The following is a 14631-nucleotide window of genomic DNA, read 5'->3' on the forward strand; positions in this document are numbered from 1 at the left end:
GTTTAGAATACTTCAAACATACTTCAACTGACTGTGAAATTTCCTTCACAACCCCACACACAAGGAGCAGTGCCTCCCCCTAAATGAGAAGCCAGAAAGAAACTCTGACTCTTGTAAAGTTTTCTGCAATTAATGTTGTCTTTATTTTGTTCGGAAGGCAGCGCCCTGGCAGTAAGGCAGTTCAATTTGTTACCTAGAGTTTCCCAGTTGCTTCCTTAAGTGGATTGGGCGTCCTGCACAAGGGGTCAGGGTTACTGCTTTATTCAATGGCCAAACTACACAGGCGCGCCAGCCAGCGCCCCGGGTGCCCTGTGAGCACTACGGCACATATACTTGTTTTAATGAGCGCCATGCCATAGGGATACGGAGAGCTACTATAATGGATGACTAAATAAAAAAAGGGGTGTCCTCCAGCGCCTCGACACTAGTAGCCTATACTGTTGGGCGCCCAGAGTCTCTCCATTATGATGATGTCATGAAACAAATTGTAGATATGCCCTTTGGGTCAGTAACTTAGCCATTCTTAGTATTGAACATACAAAAGCAGCTAAAATAAACCTCAAGGAAAATATTAATCATTGCAAACTTGAAAGAAAGAAAATAAATCGAAATAAATCATCAGCAACTTTAAAAAATGTGTGTTTGGTTAGTGGCATCACAAGGTTTGATATCACCCTGAGCATTTCGTGAGTGCCACCCCACCCCCTCCAAGAATTTTGCATTTCTGGTGGAGTGTTGCCCACTCTCCTTAGTATTTTAACTGTATAAAACATAGTTTTGACAGTAAATTTTACGAGTTTTCATCATGGTGTCATGCCTAAATTGTGACACCTCCACCCCTGCCTTGTGAAGCTACTGTGTTAGGTTACTTTAATATTAATTTGTTAGTTTGCTTTAACATAAAGGTGATATATAATCAAAGGTGTTTTACGTTACGGGGTACTGCATAATAACACTGTATAAATACACAGATAGGACGTATAACATACACATTTTACAGATTGACAAAGGGGCCCATTGATTATTTTTGCATAGGGGCCCAAAAATCCTAGCTAAGCCACTGATTAACTGGTCTAGTATTTAATTAAATGTTTGAATTTTTAATTTTTTTTTAAATAACAGTGATAGCGACACAGATTCAGGTGTCTTGGTGCCTTTGTCTTCTAGGGATCTAAGTAAAGATGGTAAGTTAAAGTAGTAAGTAGATTTTTAATAATTTTATGTTTATAAAGATGTTTATACTTTTAACATTTAAGAAATGTTCTTTAAATCTTGCAGATGACTTACAAGCCAGTAATAGCTCTTTTATAAACAGTTTGGATTCAACAAGTGCCACCAAGTGAGATGGTTTCCATTTTGTCATTAATACACTTTAACCTAGTTGGGCTTAAAAAATGAATCTAAATTCTGGGTCACTGAAAGATTTTAATTGTATACTCACCCCCCCCCCCCCCCCAGTTGTGTATCTTTTACAAATGAATATATCATTTATTTAAGTTAAATCAGTAGAGTGCTTAGCATATTTTGATAAAAAGAATATTTTCTCTACATAAATACGTATTTTAAAGAGTTCTACACCTGTATGAATATATATATATATATATATATATATATATATATATATATATATATATATATATATATATATATATATATATATATTTAGAGTAATATTTTTAGCCCATGCAAAAAAAAGGTTGTCATGGACACTTTAGTCATTAAGCTGCATTTGCATAATTAAATGGGTGTTTTTATATTTGAATGTCTCTTAATTTTATAAATTAAATAAAGCTTACTTGATACATTCACTTTAAACAGAACATGTTTTGGCACATAGTATTTTGTATATTGCAGATTTTCTGATCTCTTGAAAGTGACAAATAAATATATAAACATACAAACTTGTAAACATTGGGTCTATTTTAATATATTAAGATACATTGTATCTATTTTTATTTTTTTTATTTTTGGAATAACAAATAATCTGAAAGGTGTTTGCACTTACATCATAGATTACTATAGTCTGATTAAACTACTGTTGTAAATTATAGCTGGTAACGTTATTAGACTTTTTTCAACACGAGACCATTCATTTTAATTTCACATTTTTTAGATTTTATTATATTCGCAGTTTAAAATTTTGAAGGTTAATACATTTTTATTTTTAAATCAGGTTTAAATAGCATTGTTAAATCCAACGATTCTAATTAGAATAATTTTTATTTTAAATTTCTTTCCAAGTATTTATCTTCACACATAAAAGAGTATTGTTATATTTCATTTTTTTTAAATTTCTTACATAAAACTTGTTAAAAAATGTTTTCTTTTAAATTATCCCTTAGCCAACAAGAATTAACTAACAGCTTGACAACAAGTGTAGATCTTTTTTATCAAAAAGGTTTAAACAAAATACTTCATGATTCGACTAAACCTAAAGGCCAATCAATTTATCATGGTAAGAAAATCACATAGATTTTCACCCACACAACAAATAATCCATTTCAACTGTCTGATATTATTTAATTAACCACTATTGTATAGTTTGTTTTCTTTCTGTAACTCCTTGTAATTGGAATTTTATTAAAGCTAGATAGAAAGAACATCCTTGGTTTATATAAATGCTGTATTTCAAAAATAAATCCCTTCTTTCCTTACAGACAATCTTGTCAGTCATGTTTGTGCTGTAAATTTGATTGATGGCACTACTGCATTACATCAGGCAGTTAGACATACAGATGCTACAAATATCTTGATCATGCTTCTTAATGCTGATCTTGCTGCACTGAACATGCAGGATAAAAGAGGGGAAACAATACTTCATACTGCATGCAGACTCAACAAAAGCAAATTAGTAGAAGTTATTTTAGTAAGTAAACAAAGACCATCTTTCACTAGTAGTTTATACTAGCATATCTGTGTATCTACTATTGCACAAATGCACATCATATTAATATTTCCTAGTATGTTAGGCATATAAAATCATAAATATCAAAGAATGTCACCAAAACTTTAGTTTCACTTTTATTTTTATACTGTGTTGTTGCATTACTACTTAAAACTTTCATTTCGGATCCCTTCATTGCTAATTTAGAAATAATTAAATATATTTTTAATGATTAGGGAATTTTATTTAGTTGATCTTATAATGTTTACAAATATTTACAAATAATATTTATGAAAAAATAATTTTTGAAGGAACATAACTAACTTTCCAGTCCCATTAAAACAATTTTAGTCATTATTATCATTAATCATATCTTTACTGTTAACCTTTTTTACTAGACACAACCTGATTTAGACCTAAATCTTCGAACACTTGAGGGATGTTTGCCAGAAGAGTTGACCACCTCTAAGGCTATAAAAAAAAGGATCAATAAGGCTAAAGCATGCTTGTCAAATATGTGAGTAGCAAATGTGCACATCTTTTGTTTCCAAAAATGTGAAATTTTCGAGTTGGCTTATAAAATGTATAACTTAGTAAACAAGTAAATATTCTGCCACTGACCCCAGAGGAAAAGTTATGTTCGACTAAATTTAGTTAGAATTTATTAAGAAATCATGTACACAAAATTGTGCGGTGATAAGAATGAACCATATAATATATTAGATCTATCTTGTTTCTTAAACTAAAGCATTTGTTCACATATTTGTTTTTCTCTCTAAAATATATTTATGTACAAAACCAAGATCAATTTTCACTTTTTTCTTTTCTTATGTTAAATTTTTTTTAAATTTTGTGCAAATGCTTTCTTCTGTAGGCTTTGATGCATCTTAGATTCTGCTTCTTTATCTCAGATTTTCATAAAGTAGTAATTTGTCAGAAAATGGTGTTGGAGCATTCTAATACATTCCTATTGATTAGTGATATTGATATGCCATGAAACTTTTATCTCACAATAAGAAAAAATGCTGCACTCGCATTTTTAATGCATGTAAAGCTTTCAATTCGAATTGCAGAATAACTCATTAAAACTATAAAAAAATATTCCTTTTACTTTTAGAAGCAAACCTTCTCTAGAGAGGGCAACTTCACTTGTTGGGAGTGAGAGTGCCCCAAGTATTACTGGCTCAACAGTCAATTTTGATACAGTCCAAGAACACTATCAGGCTATGAAACTGGCTGCTAATGAAGAACACTTTTCATAACAGCTTGTATTTGAAGCTATTTATAAATACAAATAGTTAATGAATGGCATCCATTCACTGTTTAATAAAATATGACAGTAAATAATTGAAAATTTGTTAAATGTACACTATCTGTGATCCAAGTATAGTATTAATGCTTTTTTTAAATAAATTTGTTAATGTTTGTACACCTTTGTTTACAGTAGCAAATAAAACATAAATTTGACAATACACAATTTCATGGAAAAGCAGCCTACATAACTTCTATTCTTAAAGTATGTATAGTGGCTGTGTGTAATGACAGTTAACTACCCTATTACTATAAAACCCACTGTACTTTCATTTGATGTAATTAGCCTTCTTATTAGTTGTTCAAACTAATATTTTATGATATTGTTTAACATGTTTTGTTGTATTTGTTTTTTAAAGTCTTAGGTCATTACATCAATTGTAAAAAAGGCTCCATAAAACATTTGCCAACCTTTATTTAGTTGAACCTTTTACTTTGTAAATTGGAGTCCAGTATTTTAAACAACTACCAACCAGTAGATGTGATATTATGCTCATAATATACCCGTATAATATACATATAAATTATCCAAAATTGTAGAAAAAAATGTCAGTATATTATATGCAAATATATACTATTGTCAAATGTTAACAGTTTATACTTGTATTATCATGTTTTAAGAAAAACAAGTTGATTGTTATTTGCCTAATACTTGAACATTTTATTGACCAAACACTTTGTGAAAATTATCAAATTAGTTCTATTTTCTGGTTTTTGACTTTTATGTTTATTTTTGATAAGCTCAATTTCACAACTGAAAACATGTTAACACTTTTAATTTGCATGAATCTTTGTTGTAGGTTGCATACTAAATGCAAATAATATTAATAAATGTTTTTATAACGGTAATATCTTAAATATACCATTATACATTTTGTCAAGGAAGCAGTTGTTGGTCTTGTGTAGTTTGCTACATTTTTTATTTAGTTGTTTTTTTTCCTTTTTGGAAACAACAATTTTACATTAAATTTTACCAAGAAAATTGTTACATTAAATTTTACCAAGAAAATTTTTATATTAAATTTTACCAAGAAAATTTTTTATTTAATTTTACCAAGAAAATTGTTACACTCAATTTAACAGTGGAATGTACATCTGTATAGTATATAATTTAATAATAGTGTTTTAAAATTATTATGCATAGGCACACCCCTACGTTTGTTTATTACACAATAATTTTTTATATGTAGAATTTATGATACAAAAACAGGTTTTCAAAATCACACAAAACACTGAAACTTTAATAGTCTGAATTTTAATTTTACAGTGTGAAAATTCAGAAATAATGGAATTTCCTTATTGGTGAAATTGTAGACTCCTGTGGCTCTTAGATTCTATTACTGGATATCATTTTCCTTTTCTTTTTTAAGAATCAAAACAATGTTTTTAACAATAAAAGTTGCCGTTTACAAAATTAATCAAATTAAATGCTCACGGTGAGCTTGTCGCATACGACACTTCGTCCGCTAGCACAAAGCTTTCGTTGACATCACCATTAATATTGAGTATAATGTTGGGTGTAATGATAAATGCGTACACCAAGACGAAGATGATGATGACTAACGAAGATGCAATAGCGATTATGCTGAGCCACAATGCTAGCTCGCTGTACTTAGACGACCGGATGGAGTCACCAGATTTTCTGTATCGACTAGAAATACAGCTACAGACTGACGCGGGAATGCCAAGAAGCGGATTCAAAATCATGGCGATAAGTGCTAGGGGCATGTAGTGAGGTGAAGTATGGTAGTTCCGTACAACATTTTCACCACCGGTTAAGGGCTGCGTAGCAATGTTCCTGTCACAATTTGAGCAGTTCAGTGACGTAATGGATCTTGATCTGTCGTCCGAGGAAGTTTTATTAGAAATAAATACACTCACTTGCGACGCTAATGTTTCCGTGGAGCATGGTTCGGTTGTTGCGGACATAATGTCTAAGGCTTAAGATGATTTGGAAGAGAAAAAAAAGAATATACATTTTTTTTTAATTTGGTAGTTTTGAAACAAAGCTGTCATCAGTAGGCATATATATATATATATATATATATATATATATATATATATATATATATATATATATATATATATATATATATATATATTGAAAGTGTTGGGAAATAATTTTCATTTTTCAAACTGATAGTAATAATTGTCGCATGTTCATTAAACACGATTTTTAAAAAATATCATCTTTTACAAAAACTCTAATTACGTCTGAAAATTGTTTATATTTAGTCCTTTATCACTTACTTCCCTTTGATAAATTAGGAAAACACAATTACTTCCCTTTATAAACCATTGCATTAGTGGAAAAGAATTTACTTTTTATTACTGTGTTTTGGTGTTGGGAAAAAAAATTACATAATTAGCGGGGATTGGTCAAGTGCAAATGTTGTAGGTATTTTACGGATAAGCTTGGAGTATTATAATTGTTCATTAAATTGAAACAGGCGCGTCCGCCGGCGCCCCACCAGGATTCAATTTGGCGCCCTGGTGCATAATTTCGCTTTAAACAGTGCGATAGAGTATGGATAAGAAATGTTACTATGGTCTTTAAGTGAATCGAATCCGGTCGTCCTCTGTCGCCCAGACAGGGTGCTATTTGGGGCCCCGGGCCTCCCGTGTTCGGTTTGGCGCCTACGTTCGTTTAAGTGAGTGCAAAAGACTATGAATAAGTTGGGGTACTATAGTCGTTTATTAAGCTGAAGCATGCGATTCCGCCCCGGGGTAGACTGTGAGCACTTTGCGTTTACATTCGCGTTAGTGTTTTCTTTGTGTTTAGATTGGGTTAGCGTTAGTGGTTGCGTTTTGATTTGGTTCGTTTTTGTTCTTTCTTTTTTAGTTTTCGTTTGTGTTTTTTTCTTTGGGTTTGTGTTTGTGGTTGGTTTTGCGTTTGGATTTGGTTTGTTTTCGTTTGCTGTTTCGTTTGTGTTTTTTTCTTTGGGTTTGTGTTTGTGGTTGGTTTTGCGTTTGGATTTGGGTTGTTTTCGTTTGCTTTTTCGTTTTTTTTTCTTTGTGTTCGTATTGGTGTTTGTGGTTGGGTTTGTTGTTAGGTTTTTGTTTTAGTTTGCTTTTTTGTTTGTTTTTTCTTTGTGTTTGTATTGGTGGTTGTGGTTGGGTTTGTTGTTAGGTTTTTGTTTTCGTTTGTATTTGTAATTGTGTTAGCGTTATGTTTGCGTTTTATGGTTTTGGTTGGTTGTGGTTTGGGTGGGCAATGCCGGGTTTATGATGATTACTAAACACACAGGTAATGGTCTTTAACAGAAAGGTTTTTCACATAAGCCAGAGCAGGGCCTGGCCGGGACGGCTAGTATATATATATATATATATGCATGATACATTTATAGGTCTTAGTATACGCATGTGTATATGTATTTAACTATCTTTCTTCCTCGATATATTTAATTTCTTTTAAAGCTACGCTCTTTGGGCTGAACTTCGTCCTCCTTTTATTTTTAATTTATAGGAACATGAGTAACATAGCGACCGAATACTTTTTTACAACGTTTAAATCTGTTAAAAGCTCTTTATATCGTATGGGTATACTAAATTTGTAATCAAATTATTATAATTTAACATATTCCATTACGATATAGCCTATACAACATTTATTGATCGAATTGATTAAAGGCGTGAATTAATTGTTTAAAAAGTTTATCTGACGAAAAGAGTCAACATTACATATTGTGTCAATTAGGCAAGCTAACAAGATTTATTTATATGATGCTCTCGCTTTTTATTGCTTATGGTTTCCATCATTCATTTTCGTCTCTGAAGTTTTTTTAACTTAATTTATTTACAATGGATTAATACATTTAAAAAATTGTGTTATTTTGTAACATGCACTTTTAAATAGTAATTGAAAAACAAAATGTTTTTATTTAACTTATTACACATTGAAAAATATTTATTACAAAGACAAAAATCAGCGAATTAATATATATTGATTTTACCCACATATCACATAACATTTAATAGGAATAGAAAAATAACCCATTACACAGATCACAAATCAACTATTCAAGCACCATCAAAAGTACAACTATTGTTCTACTGGTGTCAACCACACTACTCCACACACTACACACACACACTTACATACACGTAGGCCGTATGATATGTACATTTCCAATGTGGTTTCATTCCCAATCCACTTCGGTGGACTTTTTAAATCTAATTAATCATTTATTTAACTGGAATAATCATTATATATATATATAAAATATATACAGTTATTTTTGTCATGTTGTCACTCCCTAAATGGTGCCACCCAGTGCGATCCGCACCCCCGTCCCCCGTGTGTCCCCCCCCCCCCCCCCCCGCTACGCCTCTAAATGGTCGGATATGTATGACCTCGATACTACAGTAATAAAGAACCGCTATCGCTACTGTGCGCTTTGTACTGTGACTTTAAAGTTGAACATTTCAGAGATTTTCCTTATCGCTGAAGACGGTGCACCGTCAAAACGGTCCGGGACAAAATGGCCCCGTCAATATGACCCCGTCAAATCGACTCCCGACAAAACGACCCAGTCAAAATAGCCCGGTCAAAAGGGCCCGACTTTTTGGCTCCCGACAAATTGACATTCACACGCCCGACAAATGAGCTCAGGACATGTCGTCTCCCGGCATATTGGCTCCCGACATATTGGCTCCCGAAAAATGAATCGTATTACCTCTATTTGTGTAAAAGTAACTATTTTGACCTACCTCCACTATCACTATAACATCTTTTAAATGCATGAATGAAATTTTGTTCATGAACCAACCACAATTCACAAACAAATCGAGCCTTTAACAGCTAAATTCGACCAGTTTTTAAATTTTGAAAACGTTTTTAATTTACAGCAGTAAAGATCAGTTGCTTAAAAGCGAGCACAGAAGTTTAAATGTATGAAAATTTCAAGTGCCCCCCCCCCCCCCCCCCCCCGGAGAAAAAAGTCTGGAAGAAACACTGCAGGTGTCATATTCAATGAGGCCGTTTCGCCGGGATATTTAGTCTCAAAGGAAACCGTACTGACAGGGGCCCTTTTGATATTTATAACACACGTAAATATTTTGTGTGAAGTATTTACATTATAATTTCTTCATACATAGAATATTTAATAGAATTTAATAAAATATTCCAACCTTCTCTAGTTTTGTTAAATACTAACTTTAAATTACCGCGAAATGACATAAAGACGTAGTTAATGTGACCTGCTGTTCTCAACTCATTGTAACAATTAGTCAACCACCTGTACTGCCCACATTTCTCATGCTCATTACATAACAAAGGATAGGATCAAATGAGAAAGCCGACACGGTACAAAGGCTGTCATTGACGCAAAACGTCAACAACACACAAAATGAACGGACAAGGCCGAATAATGAGAAGCCAACCAAGGAAAACAAAACATGCAAAACACAATGGTTTGCCTAAATTTCGTTTATAATTAACACTTCTAGAGCTTCTAGAGGTTGCTGTGTAAATTACGTTATAGTATTTTTACTTATTAGTGTTATAAACCGCAATTCTTTAAAAGTTTATAAATATGCTACAAAAAAATAAGCACCCAAAATTTTACAAGTCTCAACATATAAAATCAAAATATTTATTAAAAGATTTTTGTGACTTTTTTTCTGGGACTTTTTTTCCTCGCAAAAACTGTGACCTATTCTGGGTTGTTTTTTTTTCCTGTGACTTTTTAGCGCAATTTCCATTCTGGAGAATTGCGTTTATTAACCCGTCATTTCTGGATGTATGAATGTATGAATGTATGAATGGATGGATGTGTGTCCGCAGCTTTAAGTCGTATCTCCTCCTCAACGAAGCAATATCGATGACTAGTTCCAAAAGCAATTATGTTAAGCAAGTTACGAGGATGAACATAGGCTATAAAAATTCTGGGTTTCTTTCATGGATTTCCCGGAAAAGCCAAAAAACCTCGAAAAAAAGCAGTTTTTAGCCCATATCTCGGCAACCAGACCACTTAGCGACTTGAAACATGTACCAATCGATTCCTGCCATAATTTAGAACAATATTGCCGAAGAAAGTTTTCAAAAATATCCTTTCGTTCGGTCACAACAAAATTTTTGAATTAATTAAAATTTGGACCGAATTAGTAGGCATTTTTTCCAACCACACCACACGCGTCATCACGTTCAATAGCTGCACCATCACGTTCTATGGCTTCGTCATCACGTTCAGTAGCTAGGCGCGCAATGTTTTTTAGTCATGTAACTCTATTGTAAATAAAACATGTATTTTAACCAATGGTTTTACTAACCCTGCTCTTGATTTACGCTACGACAGAGCTATTTTTAGATAACATAAGGAAATTGCGCTAAAATTGTCACTAGACTTTTTAATTAACTTGTTTTTCGTTCACCTCTTATGTTGGGGCCGTTTTGACTGGGCCGTTTTGTCACTGGCCGTTTTGACGCCGCATGGTTGAAGACACAACGGGCAAAAGATTGTGAGAATTATTACTAGCAGCACTAGAGAAATTTAGCTTAATTAAACATTGATGATTATCGTGGACAAGGATTGCGAAAAGGGAGCTAATATAGGAGGAAACGATATATTATATCGTCAAAATTTTAATCCTAATAGAGAAGAAAAAAATCAGTCCCTGGTTGGCCCTATAAGGTCCCGCGTATTCATAACGTCGGATCTTGCTACCGATGCTCGCACATAGTCAACCACAAATCGATGGTGATTCCGACTAAGGCGTTAAGTTTAAGTTTATAATCAGCAATCAGTTCTGATTATTCCAAAACAATAAGCAATTCAACTGCATTGTCAAGATATAACTTACAAAGTTTGTTTCAATGTATGGCTCGGAGGTAGAGGGCAATGGTGTGTAGCAGACAAACTGGAGAATGAAATAAGAGAAAGCAAAAGTTGGTTGATACAAATCGGTGCAATTTACTAATTTTATAGAGAATAAGTATATTACTCAATTATTAGGGGATTTTAATCATGGAAAAAGTGGTAACAGTTTTCTTAAAATATCGCCCAAACTATGTCGACCTTCCACTCTAACCGCTCTGACCCTGGGCTATTTTACTTGTCAGAATCCCTGATATGTATTTATTTTTAATACAGTGGATCCCTGCAAGATGTATTGCAATCAAGTAAAAGTCTCTGATTCAAACATTAAAGTTGAGAGAAATGTAACTTTTAACTACAAAGAATCAGTCGCGTTATTTATCAACAACAATAGCTGGAGGTTAGACTAGTTATCTAATCACCAATCCGGTGTAGATCTATATCCTTCCGATTTTAGTAGCCGAAAAAGAACACTGGGAAGACATGACCATCTAATCTTCAGATAGAAGAACATTAAGACATGGAATGAGACTTGAAGCATCTAATCTTCAGATAAAAGAACATGTAGACGTAGAATGAGGCCTGGGCCATCTAATCTTCAGATGAAAGAACATATAAACATGGAATGAGGCCTAGGCCATCTAATCTTCCGAAAGAATAACATGTAAACAGGAATGAGGCCGGGACAAATTACGGTCAAGGATAGGCCAGCCTATACAAGTTATACCAGGGTTTATATTGTTTCATATTTAACAGTAGTCCTAGCGCTTCAGTTAGTAACTTGTTTGTTGTTTTTTTTTTTTTTTTTTTTTTTTTTTTTTTTTTTTTTTTTTTTTTTTTTTTTTTTGTTAGCCAATATCAATTTGTATGTTCAAACCACATACTTGATTAAAATTTTCGATTAGCGATCTGGTTCATTTGTACACGTCAGTTTTAAATAGGTCTGTGGGACAAACTTGATCAATTTAAACAAAAATAGAATTACATTTACAAACAATGCATTTGAGGAAGCAACAACTTTTTTTTAAAAATCACATCATTGCGATAAGGTCACAATAAAATGACGATCGCTAAAATCTCAAGATGACACAATTCTATTTTAGCAATTTTTTGACGCTATGAATCATAAAATCGAACGCCCGTGCTATACATATTAAGTGTAGATTAAAATAATTTTAAAGCACGCACTATTCTATGTTATATGCCATACACAATATAACCAATTTGGAGCATTTAGTCTATACACTAGTGGTAGGCTATATATTAGTATAATATTAGAATAACCAGTTAACAAATCCTACCTGGTCATCCAGCAACTTACAACAATTTACTTTTAAAGCTCATTTTTGCCAAATTCATTTAACTGTTTTAACGTAATTTCAAGTGAAACGTGTTTTTCTGTGTCAGTACTCTGCTCGAGCTGTGGACTGGTAGCACTGTTTGCATGTCCATGATCTGCAACTGGTTGCTAATGGCGGCGCGGGGTGAGTGTGGTAAATAACATGGTCTTGGTAGAATTATTTCAAAAAATACTATAGCATTTTTAGAAAACTTATAACCGTGTTTTTTTTAATGTGAGAGGTCTAAAATATTTTTAAGGTAGTATTTTAACAAACTGAATCCTAGCACGCGACAAAGGTATGATTATGGTACCACACTCCAAACCGTAAAGATTGCAGACAGCAAAATCTAGGTTGGAACAAGTGGAGATCGATAATTGTGAGAGAAAACTGAGACTGGCGAAAACATCGAGAAGAGTACGGAGAGCTCATAGCACACGTGATCACAAGGCTAACAAATGCGTGACTGATCAATTGTCCTTCTAGTTCAAATTCCTACTACAAAGTAGAAGGACCTACATTTCCTTTCTAACGTTGGTGGACATAAAATTACAACTAACAGTTGCTTCATTGCTCGTCACTGAAAAGGCGAATGCTTTAAAATAAGTTTATTTTAATTTTAATCGACTATACAGCTATTGAACGTGATGACGCGTGTGGTGTGGTTGGATAGACATGCCTATTGATTCGGTCCAAATTTTAATTAATTAATAAAAAAATTAATTAGGCGTCCAATGAAGTCAAATTTAGTTTCAGATTGCATTGTCTTCATGTCTTGACCCACGTGCCAACTGTGAATCGTATCGGTCAAGTAGAACTGTCCGAATTTTCACTCCTGCGTTTCTATTCTGACGTGATGTCACCCATCCCAGTGTTCCACCCTACTGAGCGTCCGTGATTTATTTTATTTATTTGTATTCTAGATCTAGAGATTCAAGATCTAGACTAGATCTAAATCTACAAATCTACGCAATAACTAGATCGAGACGTAGACGCTAAGATCTAACTTCTCTAGAATCTATTCCAAAAATAAATTTCTATATTAGGACTAAACTATTTCAAGACATAATTTTTTTTTACAAAATCTTTGTTTGGAACTGGCTAATTTGGGATAAAAAAAATTAATTTGAAAGAATAGACATATTCGCGTAAGTTAAGATTTTAAAATACGTCTTTCATTCTCCGTGTTTTTATAAGGTGCCTATATAGCGGAGATGATAGTGTACTTAAACCTAAACCCACGCAGGTGGTGCAGGTTCGAGACGCACCATGTCAACTTGGTTAATCTATTTTTTTTATTTTGCTCGGGCTAAACTTAAAAAAAAATTCTATTAGGATTCTAAATCTAGAAGTATTTCAGGCCTTAATTACTTTATTGAAATCTTTGTTTATCTATGCAATTTGCTAATCTCTATAATATATGAAGCAAAGTTGTCGGGTGCCCGACATCGGGCACTTCCCGGCGCTGCAGGCGCTTCAAATTAGGCAGGATTTTGCCTTGGGGCGACAGAACACGGGGGCCGGTGCCGGTTGGCCTAAAGGTCTACGATGAGGGGGTCAAAACAAACCTCGACTGACCGGCGCCTTATATGAGCTATAAATCGAAAAAAAATTGTCCACGTAGGAACCTCTTCATAACTCCTGAGGTCGGGCGAATTAATTTAGCATTCAAATTCTCAATTGTAATGGATTGACGATAGAAGCATGTGGTTGTATATAAAACGTTTATTGGCCTCCAACTACATGATGATAACGAGAGAGAGCGGAAGTGACGAGAGACAAAGATATATATACATGTAAGGGACATCACTCAAGATAACAGTATAAATATAATACTAATACAAGAAGAGTGAGTTCCCTTGACTTCACAAGTCTCACTATATTACATCCCTTTACCCTTAGTAAACACAACATATCTCTCAATAGAACAATTTGCAGTATCCTAAAATCACCAATTATATTGTAACATGAACACTATGGTAGATTACATCCTTACAAACAATGCACAATATGTTACAACATAATTAAAATACAAAGCAATGATGTCAAAGTCCTTTTGACCTTTAAAATCATAGGTCTAACTTATTTGGGACTTTGATTGTCCTGCTTGACCTTCTCAGTGGCTTTTGATTTGGTGACTCAAGATTCTGACCATCTGGATTCTCTATCTCAGGAGGTCTAGGATCAAAATCATTAATTCCAGAATTTACATTTTCTGACTCCAGACTACTTGGTTCACTCATATCAACAGAACTTGGTTGTGGAACAAACTGAGTTGGTG

At 33.4% G+C, this 14631-nt stretch overlaps 1 protein-coding gene and 1 long non-coding RNA gene across 7 annotated transcripts in view; one reads left to right on the top strand and one right to left on the bottom strand.

The window, feature by feature from the left end:
- Positions 1–5336, top strand: part of LOC131953741 (serine/threonine-protein phosphatase 6 regulatory ankyrin repeat subunit B) — a 30654-nt gene extending 25318 nt beyond the window's left edge. For all 6 annotated transcript variants that reach the window (XM_059317080.1, XM_059317077.1, XM_059317075.1 and 3 more), the window contains 6 exons: positions 1123–1184; positions 1279–1339; positions 2343–2455; positions 2658–2866; positions 3283–3401; positions 4002–5336. In XM_059317080.1, coding sequence (XP_059173063.1) covers positions 1123–1184; positions 1279–1339; positions 2343–2455; positions 2658–2866; positions 3283–3401; positions 4002–4146 — 709 coding nt within the window. In that variant the 3' untranslated portion in view covers positions 4147–5336. The remainder of the gene's footprint in view (positions 1–1122; positions 1185–1278; positions 1340–2342; positions 2456–2657; positions 2867–3282; positions 3402–4001) is intronic.
- A 98-nt stretch (positions 5337–5434) lies between these two features.
- Positions 5435–12711, bottom strand: LOC131953745 (uncharacterized). The gene is made up of 3 exons (XR_009388678.1): positions 12312–12711; positions 10997–11053; positions 5435–6135 (listed from the first exon to the last, which is right to left on the bottom strand). It is a non-coding gene; the product is annotated as an uncharacterized LOC131953745 (long non-coding RNA).
- Between the last annotated feature and the right edge of the window lie 1920 nt (positions 12712–14631).

The sequence above is a fragment of the Physella acuta genome, unplaced genomic scaffold, assembly GCF_028476545.2.
Source record: "Physella acuta isolate Inbredline_101_S28 unplaced genomic scaffold, ASM2847654v3 ptg000944l, whole genome shotgun sequence".
NCBI classification, from domain to species: domain Eukaryota; kingdom Metazoa; phylum Mollusca; class Gastropoda; family Physidae; genus Physella; species Physella acuta.